Genomic DNA, 12,914 nt, shown 5'->3' on the forward strand with positions numbered 1-12,914 from the left:
GTCGCCGGCCCTGTGGAGGCCGCCGTCTGCCCCGGGGCCGAGCGCCGGATCCCTAGGGGCCGGCGTCGTCCGTGGTGCCCGAGCCGGGAACCCGGCCTCCCCTCTGCTGGTGTGCTCGTACCCTTAACTCTGCCCTTCCCGGCACACGCTGGTCCRAGGGGACGTTTAGAATTCGTTTAAACCCCCCAAACCCTCATCCTCGTCGAGTCCGGGCCTGTTGGACAGCAACGTCTTTGCGGGTCCGGTCTCCGTTACTGCAGGTGGGGTGACTTGTTCCCTAAGGGCTCTTTGAAAGGTGCGAGTAGTCCGTGGTTCCTGCATTAGTAGCCTGAACAGCACAGCGTCGTCCGTGCTTTTTCCTGGCGGATACTTGTCTCTGCTATAAACCTGTAATGAGAAGGCAGATGAGCTGCTTGTGCTGGGAAGTGCTGGTAGCGCTGTTGGTAATACTAAGATGCTGACCAAAAGATTCAGGTCCCTAGTGCAGGCTGCCAAAGCAGCTGTCCTGATTTGGTGGGATAATGCATTGTTTACGTGGGGAGATCCTGTGTTTTGGGGTGTTTGATGAGCACGATGAACTTGGTAGGTCCRTGCAAACGGCAGCTTTTGCGTTGTGGTTTTGTTTGTAAACAACGACAGGTAGCATATGATACGCATCGTAAACACCATCTGTTACAGAGAGATTTTGGGGTAGGAATATTTTAGTAGCTCTTATTTGCTTTTAGATTTTATTTGYTGGCTGTCCTCAGCGGTTTGGATTGTGGGTTTTGACTGCATACTCCTGTTCRCAGACTTCTCTCTCCTTCCATCCTTTAGTGATGGGCGTGTTATTTCTTATCTATTTGTAGGGAGTAGATCATGCCYGTGGCCCAGGTGTGGTCCTGCTGTCTGCTCAGAGTTAGTTTAAAGGAAGATAGAGTGGTTGTGTTGGATCAGGATGATGTGGTGGGTTGGCAAGAAGGTGGAAGGTGTCTTGAATTTCCTGGTGTTTTGGAGGCTGTAACTTGCATTGCTCTGTTGCCTGGACGGTTTTCTTACAAAAAATCTTAGATGAAAGATTTTTAGGGCAGCCTTAGAAGACTTTGTTCAATCAGAGAAATAGTCCACACTGAGTTTATCATGGGCTATGTAGAGGATTAAGAATAGATGCACAGAAACTGTGTCTTGATTCTGTTAGAAAGTACAGCTGAGATGCAGATCACAGCAGTTGGGGTGGATGTTGAGGTGACTTTTTCTACCTGTCACGCTCAAAATCTTGTTATAGCTGAGAGAATGCACCTTCCCTGTGGAGCTGGGAATTTGTTGTTAGTCCTATTCATGTTTTAACAGTCTAATGAAAATACAACAGCTATTATGAGACCTGTTACATCAATAATGGTGCTTACAGTCTAAATGATCTAAGTAATAGATAAAAATCTAATAATGTTAATAATACAATTAAAACTGTTGAACATAAGCTTGCCACTATCTCTTGCTGTTCTCTGGGATTGTACTCGCCCTTCCCATGGTGGGAAGCCTCAGGGTGGGCCCTGAGGTTGATGATGCCAGTCTTTCCAGGCTGACAGTGTCAATCATGATTACAATGAGTCGTCAGCATCCTAAAGCCTTACCCTAGCAAAGTACTGTGGTGGTAGTGGGATAGTTTATTCCTTCTCAATTGTGGGTCCATTTGTGGCTATTTTTATACTTTTTTTTTTTTTTTTTTTTTTTTTTTTTTTTTTTTTAGGACTACTGACTTCCTCCTCCTCAACTCCCAGCTAAAGCTTAGCAGTTGCCCAGCAACCTTCCTCAGTGCTGCAACACAAAGGGCTCCTGTTTGCCACCGTGATTATGGGCTTTGTTGTAGTCCCTGCGGGCTTGACCATAGAGGGTGCTCCCAGAACTAAGCTAGGTAGCTCTCACAACCAAAACAACCTAAAAGTAGTTCAGGCCCAGGCAAGCCTGGACCAGTCCTGAGATTCCATGCTTCAGGTCTGTAATCACTAGTAATAGCAAAAATAATATTTAGTGGGCTACATCTTTTGGAAAATAACATTTAAAATACCTGGACTTATAGTTCAGATTGGAAGGGGACTTTGGTGGCCATTACCAACAAAGAAGATTGCAAGAGGTACAGGAAGAGTCTCCCTGTTCATGTGCTGGGGTTTGCATAAGGGAATGGTTCAACACAGCCCTCCTCCTACTACTAGTGCTGTGCTCATCTTGAAAGGATGCTTGAAGCACATGCTCCTGTCTACTGGGAGATGAAACTGAGGACAAGCCCCAGATGTGTCTTGAAGGCAGGGGCAGAAGAGCTTGCAGAGAGCCTGYAAATTCATAAAACTGTTTCTACTTGCAGAACTGAGAGGCTGAGACAGCCTGGGCAGCCATAGGACTGGGCTGCCCCCTTTGCGTGTTTGTTTCCAGTGCCCTCAGCTCTTTGGATTTCAGGGAAAGAAATAGTACCATGCAGATAGCCTCAGTCATCACATACCATTGCCCTCCTCACTTAGGAATATCACAGAGATACCTGAGATTTCTTCTTCTCATCGTGACAAAACAACCAGGCAGATGCACCTAATGTGTTTGCTAGCAGCCTTATGGGTGATGTCTGCATGGGACAGAAGCCTCCAGGACAACAGATAGTGGTGAATGTTATTGGTAAAGGGAAGCAAAGACCTTTAAGTCCGTCTTTTCCTAATCTATTTTGTATTGTGAGGGTGCTGAGCCTCTTGCTCTTCTAGTGATTCACAGAAGAGGTATAACGTAGATGAAACTGGAAGTGTCCACTGCAGTCCCAGTCTGAACTGAGGTCTGTAAGTTTCATAGGTKGGTTTCATCTTTGCAACAGTTTCAATCAAAGTGGACAGCAAAGTGGGCCTGTGGAATTGTCTGTTCACCTTTATCTGCACTTGTTTCACACAGGTGGGGAGCTACTTGGAACAGCAATGAGTTTGAATTTCCAGGCTTGGCCTTAAAAGGACCTTAGTGCCTGGTGAACTGCAAGTCTCATGCAGCAGTCTTTTTATTGCTCTTTCATGACTCCTCTTAYAGGTGATTGTGCCCATTCTGACAAACCAGAAGAACCATCAGGGCTGGCCACAAGTGGTGTCACAGGACATTTTGCGTCATGTCCACAGCCTAAGAAGTACTGTTTCTGTGGTGGTTGGCTTAGTAAAGGGCAAGACCTTGCTACCTCTTCCAGCTGGCTCAGAAAGATTTGAGAACATTGACCTGGAAAATGAGAAATCGTGAGTACCATCCTTTGATTTTCCCTGGGTTATGTCCTGCTTATGTGTGTGTGCATATGTCTTTTGGGGAACCTTGCACAAATCATGCTGATTTGTCTTACTCACTGCCATCTGCTGCTTGTCCAGGCTGTTCCAGCTGTTCCATTTTGCTCTTCCTGCTGTCTAGTTTATGGATTCTGTCTTTGGGGACTGTGCAACAGTATAAGCAGGTAATATTCAGAAAGCACAAACGTGTTGTGGGCACATAGGTTCTACTCCCGGAGAAAGCAAAGAGTTGTATGATCAACGGGAAAAAACAATAAGCTCTATAAGCTAGACCTTTCCTAGTTTCCTGTCTCAAATGAACAGGACTTTGAGGGAATCTAAGATTCTTCTGCTCAAGCTTCTCTTCTGTCCTGCTTTTCTCTGCTCTTTTCTGTGCTCTACCAGAGCACACCCCAAAAACACATGGTTTAGAAGTGTGTTTTGAGGATGTGCTGACTCTCTTGTACTGGTAATCTATGCTGCTTGCTGAGTCAGGACTATTCTGCCTTTCTTTAATGCCAGAATTATTATGCAAAGGTACAAGAGAAAACAACTACAAATGCATAAAATACTTGCAAGATTCTGAAATGTTCATGGTTCTGTAAAGAGATTTGCAAACTGTGGCRTTTGTCCTCCTGTTCAAACGAGCAGGAAGACTTCCCAGATACTCCTTGCACGTGRTTCTCTTCAAGATGTAAATGAACATGTGCATTTTTGATTATTTAAATTCTCTCCGTTACTAGACATTCCTGGTAGTTTCCACGATTCTACAGCTCACTTTCAGTCCTGGAAGGAGAAGCCACAGCAAAGCAATCACAGTTTCTAGTTAGCTAGGGCAGCCACAGGAAGATGAGGCCACTGTGCAACTGATCTTCATCTTGTGGTATCTTCAGCACCTGAGGAATTCCCATCTTYTACTAGTTGGTATATCAGGGGAGGATACTCACATTGGACCTCATTGCCTTGCAGTAGTGGAGCTTCCATCCCGGTCTATATAAACAGGCAGCTTGGGGCCTGAAATTGTGGGTGAAACAATGTCTTGCATGTTGCAGTGTGGTGATTTAAATATGTGTAGCCATCCCAGCCCAGGACAAAATAACTGTGTCTAGAAGGTACATAAAAGAAGAGCCATTTGCATGCACGTCACATCATCTTTATGTCTGGGCCTGGAGATGTGTTAGTGGGTGAGTGAGTTAGAGTAGAAGGATTGATCACTCCTTTGGCAGAATGTGGTGCAGGTGATACTGCATAACAAATTGGAGGAGGTGGAGCAGACTGTATGAGAACAACACTGGGGAGATGATCTTGCTGGAGATATGTAGTTCCGTGACAGACACTAGACATCTGATGCTTCTGATGCTTCAATGACTGGTTTTATGCAGAGAGGTGTTAACTAGCTCATCACTTGCATCGTTCATTTTATGAAGGATYTGTTGTTGATCACTGGGTGAAGTTGCTATGGCTGCTGCAGAGCTCTGTTAGATGTCTCTCCAGGATGTAATTCCTGTATTAAAACAGCAGCAAAATCATGTTTTCTTTTTAATTACTTGGTGTTTTTGGAATGTGAACCTAGGCCATAACCTATAAAAACTAGCTGCCTGTGTGGTCATTTGGAGCAGATACAGCTTGAGTAACAAACACCAGCGAATGGAAGACAAGGTTAATTGTGTGCTCTTTTTCTCCAGCTTGGAGCTGATAGATAAATCTATTGTTCATGCCACTGAGTCAGCTGTTATTGATTGGAGCTACCAGGTCCAGGGAGTGCTGAAGAGAGAGTCCTCAGAGCCTCTCCTGCAAGGCAGCAACCCCAACCCGAAGGTGGAACTCGAGTTCTGGAGAAACAGGTACCCCTAGGTAGCCTGGCTAGGCTTGGTTTTTATTGACACTTGTTTTGAGTGGAAGGAAAGTGCTGGAGGCAGRCAGAGCTATTTCTACAAGCTGAAAAGACCAAGCTGCCTGAAGTTTAAATATAGACTTGAATAAAGAAAATTGCTCCCATATATCAAATAATAATGCTCTGCAAAGTGTCTTGGATATCACTGTGCAGCTGGTTGTATTTTAACTTGGCCTTGGCTACACCTCCTGTATGTGTAGTTCACTAGAAACTGGCAATGTGAGGAAGAGCTGATGGAAACCTCTCCTGGAGCTTTTTCTTTTCTGCCCAGGTAACTTCTTTTTGAAGCCCAGAACATGTTCCGCTTCCTAACAAACAGGAATCTGGTTCTTTGGCTTAGATGAGGTACTCTTTATACCCTGGTAGTGGCAGATCCTAATGTAGCTTTCAGACTTGTCAGAAGCTATCTTTTATTTTTAAAATGACTCCAGTGATTTAACAAGCTCTGTCAACTTTATTAAAAAAACACAGAGCTGATTTTCTGGTCTCAGCCTCTCTTGGCTTGTGCTTTGGAACAGCCATGCATTGGGTTTGGGATRGTCAAGGGAACAGATGATACTTGCAGATAAGGAGGAGTTCAGGAAGTTGCTGCTACTCCATGGTGACCATGAGAATCTGATACCTACAGCAAAGTCTGCAGAGCTTGTCCACACTGCAACTGCTCCAAGGAACAGTCTTTTCTATGTACATGTGTTTAGATCCAGCAGCTGAGGTATGCATGGTAGAGGCAAGGTTTGAGCACCCCTCCATGTCTGCAGACTTTACTGGGGATGGAGACCTACAGCAGAAGGACTGAGTTGACATCTGTACATAGGATTTTCTACAAACACTGAGGCTAGGTAGACGAGTGTTCATCTCTCTGTGCCCCAAAATGTTTAGGTAGCCAAGAACAATGGGATGGAATTCATTCCTGCCCTTTGAAAATCTCTGTGCTATGTTGGTAAGGACTGAATCCAGTGCAATGCCCTGCCTGCTGGAGAGCTGCCAGTGCCTGCAGAAATGCTCGATGGCTTCTCAGCAGTGTCCTGTTGGTAGCAGAGCTGTTGTTGCGGTGAACYGCAGGGCCAGCTGTGTTTTTATTTCCCATCCCATGGCTCCCTAGAGGTCCTTCCTCTCATTTACATTCATTGCTGGGGCCCAGTCTGTGTGTGTGCCTAGAGTAGATCCTAGAAAAAAAAAAAGAAAAGAAAAAAGAGAGAGAGAGAAATAGCTGAATGGTCTCCCACAGTGCTGGGAAGGTTCTAGGTCCAGCAGAGTTGGAGTGTCCCATACAGACCAGGCTGGGAAATCCTGAATCAGTCCCAGGGGGGAGAGGTGGTGTGTGTGGGCAGCTGATGGTCTCTCAGTGCAGATTTGTAACTTGTCTTGGTTGCTGTAGATATGATGACCTGGAGTGCATTTATAATCAGCTGACAACGAAGAAGGTCAGGAATATGGCAGAAGTGCTAAAGAGAGTCGAGAGTGTCTACTTCCCAGCCTTCAAAGCTATGCTCACAGATGTCAAGGCAGGTGAGATACTGGGACAGCTTCACCACATCTGTATGGGATATGCTGACTTCTGACCTACCCCTTTTTCATCCCGTTTTTTCTGGTTTCACGCTGAATGCGACTGTAATGACAGTGGTCATTAGGAGTCCTCTGTAACTCTTGGGACAGTGAGGAGACTGCAAGTGCATCGCTGGCCCTCTCTCTGATTTGTGGCAACCGAATTCCTTGTACTTGATTGATGCTGTTATTACCAGATTGTGACTGGTTTGGTTACTGGTTGTTGGTCCAAACCCTTTCCAAAGGTCAGGATGAGCAGATCTGGCAACTGTGCTGTAATGAAGCGTTTACATTCATCCAGCAGGACTCASCCCAATTGATCTGAAACACACTGTATACCTTGAGACCGTATTTCACTAGTGACCACAACATCAGTCTGTAGGAATGGAAGTTCAGGATAAAACAGTAAATCTTGTAGCTGACTGAAACTATTCAGAGGTTCACTAGACTGTTGTTTCCCAGGCTTTGGCTGCACTGCAGCTCAAACTCCTTCCTAAAGGAACAGCAGTTTTCACTTTACGATAGGGTCCTTTGGGCCTGAGGATTTCAAGGCCTGTGATGAAAGCAGGCAAGTATCGTCACCTGCGCTGCATCGGAAGTGGAGTTTCTACAGTCACATGCAAATCCAGGTAAAGCTGGGTATAAGCAGAGCTCTGCATCCTGCCTCATAGCAGTGCAAAGAGAAGGTCTGTTATCCTTGAAAGACAATAATATAGAAGGAGTGTGATGCTCAGGGAGGATGGCCGTAGTCCTGAATGTCCTCCAGGTCTCTGAGTATGCAGGCTTTGCTCTGCATGATTGATCAGTTAGGCTTGTTATTCCACCCCCAAAAGCCTGGCGTGTGACTCAAGGCAGCCCCATGACACACGGCAGGATAGGACTGTGTCCAAACATGCTACAAGTGTGATGCAGCAAATCACTGAGCCCTTAGTTTTRTGCTGTATCTGGAAAATGCTTAGCTCATCTGAGCACTGAGGCAGAGCAACTTCATGTAATGAGCTGTCTGTCCACATCCCCATGCAGAATGTCCTCTCAGGGCTGTAAGATTTGTCTAGCCTCCTTGTCCTATTGCCACTTTTTCTAAGAGATTGTTGTAAAAATCCACGTGTGAGTGAATGACCTTTGCGGGGGGGGGAGTGTGGATCGACAGATCTGCTCTCTTCTCTCTCTCATTTTGCCATTCTGGCACACTTCAGTGAGACAGGAGAGCTACTCATCTGAGCAGAAAAATGAAAGAATCGTATCCCCCTGTTTAGGCAGTTAGACTTTTTCTTTTTTCTTTTTTCTTTTTTTTTTTCCACTAATAAGGAGAGTTATAAGGAAGGATTTTTTTTTTTTTGCCTATTAGTGAAGCAAAATTCTACCTTAAAAATGCTGCTCTGTTAAAAGTAGTGTCATCTTTTTGCAGCGAGCTTTACTTAGAGAAATTCAGTCCAGCTGAAGGAAGCATGGCAAATTCTCCTCCACATTGAAAAGGCCTGTAGTCCTGCTGCTCTTTCCTTATAACCCAACACAACAGACCCACCAAGTCCATCTTCATCCCAGCTGTTCTCTGGCAAGACAAACCATTCAGGCTTTGTTAGCTGTGGTCATGCTGGCAGATAACACTTTCCTTCATCTTTTTATGTGGAAACATACAATCTTCTGAGGATCCCTCACTGTACACACCATGCAATTTATGTGAACTGGAAAAATGCACCATAGGTATGGAACCAGGAATTAATTGTTAGTCTAATTAATGTTTTAAAAGTCCAATGAAAATGTAACAAATAGTTGTTTTTAGTCCAGTTACAGCAATACCAACACAGTCCAAATTATCCAATTATTGTTAATTCCCATTAAAACCCAATTCAGATTTGTACACACTGACTTTTCAGAACCTAACCCCTTTCCTGGTGGCATGTTCACCTGTCCAGTGTGGTGTAATATCAAGTTGATTGTGTCCCTAGATCTCTGCTTGGGGGAGGATGCCGATGGTGAGAGTTTCTTCCTCGTCAGTCTTGGGTCCGTTTCAGCTTATTTTTATGTGGTTTCAGACACTTGCTTTCACTCATCTACTTGTAGCTCCACAAGTTTATTTACATGACGATCACTTAGCTTTATTGATGTTTACACTATACAGTGTAATTTCTTCAGGGTAAAACCACACAGCTGTACAAAACAAAACTAAGGCTTTATACCAGTTGGACATAAGTTGCCTCACTGTTTGGTAGCTATGCTGTTAAAGCCAAGACAAGCGAGACCATAGTCATCTGTCCTTTGGGCATTGGGCTAGTATAGCTAAAACCAAGCTAAAATAAGCTCAGGCCAAGACAAGTYACACAGGGCCTGACAAGTCCCTAAGCCTCTATTGCTAAGTTAGTACAGGGCCTGTAGCCTGCTAATAGCAGTGGCAGCACTGTATTTACTGTGCTGCAGGGCATATCCTCTGCATCTCATTTAGTAGTTCTGGACTCAGTCTCTGAGCAGAGCCTTGTCCCAGCTCTGGGCATTTGCAGATCTCTCCTACTGCTGTCAAAAAGCTGGGTTTTTTTGAGCACTAGGCTTTGTTTCTCCCACTAGTTCTCTCGATTCGAGTGCCAAGACTCTTGGTCGATGCCTGGAAACTTSTTGTTGCCCTTTCCCTAGCCATTCTGCTGGTTTGTTTCCTGCCCTGCTTAGTACCTATCGGTGAGTAACCTTCAAAAGTATTTCTTCAGTTTACAAGTATTTGATTGTACTTTATGCTCATCAGAACTGTTTACCTTGTGAGAGACCTTTCTGTCAGACAAGGTTGAGGCCAGACCCCAGACAATAACCTGAGAGACTGCAGCTCAGTGGATCTTACCAGTTTTCCTGTTTTTCTAACACAGCTTTAACTGAAGCCCAGGACATTAACCTGCACCTGATGCCTCTCCAGCGCCGCTTGGAAGACATAGAGAGTGTTGAGTTCAGTGAGGTGAAGCCTTTCCTGGTCCCTCTGCTTCATGTGGTGTGTTTAATCTGGGTCACCTCCAGGTTCTACAACATGCCTGAGCGGATAATAGTGCTGCTGCAGGAAATCTGCAACCTTCTTATTCAGCAGGTGCTTTCCAGTGTTGTCTACATTTGTCTGCAAAAGCTGTTTAAAAGAAATCCCTTTTCTCCTGTTTGTCCAGTCCTTCTCTGACAAAATAGTTCTTTAAGTGGTAATGAATTTGACAAGCAGGTTAAAACATGTTCAGCATGAAAACTCACCATTTTATGTGATGATAGAAGGGATGTCTTTGGTCTGATTTTACTATTCCAGGCCCTGGTGTTTCTGAGTCCAGAAGACCTTCTGAAAGCGGATATGGAAGAAAGCTTAGGCAAAGTGCAGATGGTGCTTGGTATCCTGAATGAGTTCAAAGTGGCATTTCAAGAGAGAAGGGATAATCTTCACACGTACTACGAACCAGGCCAAGAAGTGAAGGAATGGGATTTCTACTCCTCGATGGTTTTTGCGAGGCTGGACAGCTTCCTGAGGAGACTTCAGACRGTAGAGGTGAGAATGTAGTCATTGCAAATCTTCAAGTGGGCTCTGAGGCCATAATTCGCTTGCTAGCATCTTCACTTCCTGTACCTTTGCCCAGTGCCAAGGGATGCGCCCGTTCTCTGTGCTGTCAGGTTTCTGGTTGCAGCAGGTGAGGACTTTTTGAGATACACAGCTGTGGCATTCTGTCCAGGTTGTTAGGTGTGTTTTTTGATTGCAAGAGTCATATTGGAGCAAAGACATTGGGATTATTTGGGCCTGTGCTTTGCCAGGCTGTAAATAAAGCAATACAATCTCCTGGTCCTCCTTCCTTCCTGCTGCAGCTAGACACCTCAAAGAGATATCTTGCGTGTCTTGGAGAGACCACACTCTGCCCTTGAGGCAGGACAGTGCTTCACTGTGCCACTTGGGCCTGAGAAGGAACAGGGGCATGTCACTTGCCGATTCACCCTTCACTTCCTAATGATCTGTCAAACTTGGATGTTGTGGTTATGGGATGTCCCAGTTCACTGAGGTCTATCTCTGGGCTATGTTATGCTCACCAGACTCTTGGATGGTCATCTCATGCAGGAATGTCTAGTGTCATGAGTCCCATCACCTCTCAACTCCCAGCATGATCAAGAGCTGCTTCAGTAGGATGTGATGTTTGTCTGCAGTGAGCAGAAGGGTACTGGTCAGCCCCACGTGCACCTGTATTCTCGGTGCTCTACTTGTACTATGGCTGCGTCTACGGGCAAAAAGTGGAGAGCAGGGCTTTTAGATACTGTATGTATCTGCTTTCTATTATGCAGTTAACAACACAAGTATTCATCTGCTGTTCCACACAGTTTTCAAGTGGATCCCTTTCTTTATCATTGCCATGTTCCCGACATGTCAGATCACTAGATATTGAGCATACACCCTGTTGGCGCTTGCCTTTTTCAAAGAAAGTCTAAGCTGTTTTGTTCTTTCTCTTGTTCTGTGCAGTGGAACAGAATTTTTTACTGGTTGAAGCACACTGCATATTTCTATACATTATTTAATTAACTGTGTAGAAAACCAGTGACTGATGTCTATTTTAAAGCTATTCAGAGCAATGGTTTCCAGTGAACAYTGGTGTGAAGTAAACCAAATTATGCTGGCCAGTGTAGAGAGGAATATAAATAGATGCACAAGTAACTGCAGGTCATCATGAGAAAAATATGAGTGACAAARCAATAATGCACTGTAAATGCAAGGACTCTAGGCCACTGATTGCTCATTGCTTAGATACTATGAAGATGGACTACAGGAAAAAAAGCCAGGCACAGAGATTCTGAGCTGCAAATGCTATGCTTTTTGGCCAATACCCACCTCCTCCTCCAGTGACYATCCCATGCCTCCAGATGCAGCAAAAGGCTATAGTATATTGCAGTCAGAGTAAAGGCCTGAAGGGGGCTGTGGAGTGAGCTGTAAATAATAGCTAACACTATAGCACATGCCAACCTGTTAATAAGGATAACTTCTGCCCTTCTCTGTCTCTTTTTTCTTTTCCCCTTTCCAAGCAACCCTAGTAAGACAAAAATGCAACTGTTATCTGATGTAACTGTTATTTTTACCTTACAAAGTATTTGTTAAAATGAATATTTTCCTTCTGAATAGTATGTGCACATTTGTTTTCATTTTAAAAAGAAATTGCACAAAGGCTACATTTATGCCTGTGCACAGGTAGCCCATAAACATCCAGAGAGAGCAGTGTGTCTTTTCCTCTGTTTATCTCACAATTTTAAATTGTGTATCTGTTATAAATCTGCTGTCTGGTTGAGTTGATGCTCTGGTAGCACCGTATACTTGCAAAAATGTAGGAGAGTTCTTAAAGCAGCAATCRTTTAGTTGTCAGAGTACTTGCAAATGGTTGTTCACTTGGCTAGATAGCTGTTTCTGGTGAGGTTAACCTTGGTGGGACCTGTTAGTGTTCTGTATCTCCACACATCTGCCTGGAGCATCTCAAAGCAACACTGTAGGCTGTGATGCCTTAGAATGGCATTTGAAAATCTGGACAGAGGGCTGTGTCCTGGGCTGTTAACCAAAGAACCACCCTCCCTTTTGGCAGCCCCTATCCTAGAGGCACTGATACTCACAAAACACAGCCTATTTGGATGTTAAGCTCCGTAACTGCTTCGTTCTGCTTTTGAGATTGTCCCGTGAGTTATGAGGAGCCTGGGGCAGGCAGGATCTGGCTCTCCTCTTCCTACCTGTGCCATTCAGCCCTGCTKTGGTTTACCTTGAGCCCACGCTATGTGCCTGGGGAGGTGATTTCACATGTCAGCTCCTGTCACTGCAGCAAATGCACAGCTCTATATTTTGACTACTCTTTTGTCAGCATCTTAACTTCTGTGTTTCTCAATTGACTTTGAAGGGTCTTCTAGCAACTGCCTTGGACTTAATGAAGCTGGAAAAGATTGAGTTCAGTGGGATTAAAGGGAAGGCCCTGAGCCAACAGGTCCTGAACATCTATGAAGAATTCCAGGAGGCATACAAGGTGTTTGCGGAGCGAACTTACGACTGTCTTGACTTGAACAATRTGGTAGGTGGGACTGGCCTGTGGGAATGCCAGCAACATACACCTGTTTTCAGAGCATCAGATTCCTCTGCAGTAAAGCCCCAGTTCTCTTGCAGTCCTGCTCATTTTTTTCCAGTCCCTCCCACCTTTTGCTATGTTCTAATCTGTCACTGTAGGGAAAAGGGAGCTGTTGGTCTTTCTGGCAGAGAT

The 12,914-nt window shown here is 44.8% G+C and overlaps 1 protein-coding gene across 1 annotated transcript in view; it reads left to right on the forward strand.

Moving 5' to 3' along the window:
• The first annotated feature begins 573 nt into the window (after window positions 1–573).
• DNAH9 (dynein axonemal heavy chain 9) overlaps window positions 574–12,914 on the forward strand; it is a 211,248-nt gene continuing 198,907 nt past the window's right edge. Inside the window, exons 1-7 of the mRNA XM_085306864.1 lie at window positions 574–582; window positions 3,034–3,230; window positions 4,940–5,098; window positions 6,527–6,657; window positions 9,546–9,757; window positions 9,962–10,195; window positions 12,561–12,728. Coding sequence (XP_085162990.1) covers window positions 574–582; window positions 3,034–3,230; window positions 4,940–5,098; window positions 6,527–6,657; window positions 9,546–9,757; window positions 9,962–10,195; window positions 12,561–12,728 — 1,110 coding nt within the window. The remainder of the gene's footprint in view (window positions 583–3,033; window positions 3,231–4,939; window positions 5,099–6,526; window positions 6,658–9,545; window positions 9,758–9,961; window positions 10,196–12,560; window positions 12,729–12,914) is intronic.

Source organism: Rhea americana, unplaced genomic scaffold, assembly GCF_003343005.1.
Source record: "Rhea americana isolate MKP2758 unplaced genomic scaffold, rheAme1 scaffold_249, whole genome shotgun sequence".
In the NCBI taxonomy this organism is placed as follows: domain Eukaryota; kingdom Metazoa; phylum Chordata; class Aves; order Rheiformes; family Rheidae; genus Rhea; species Rhea americana.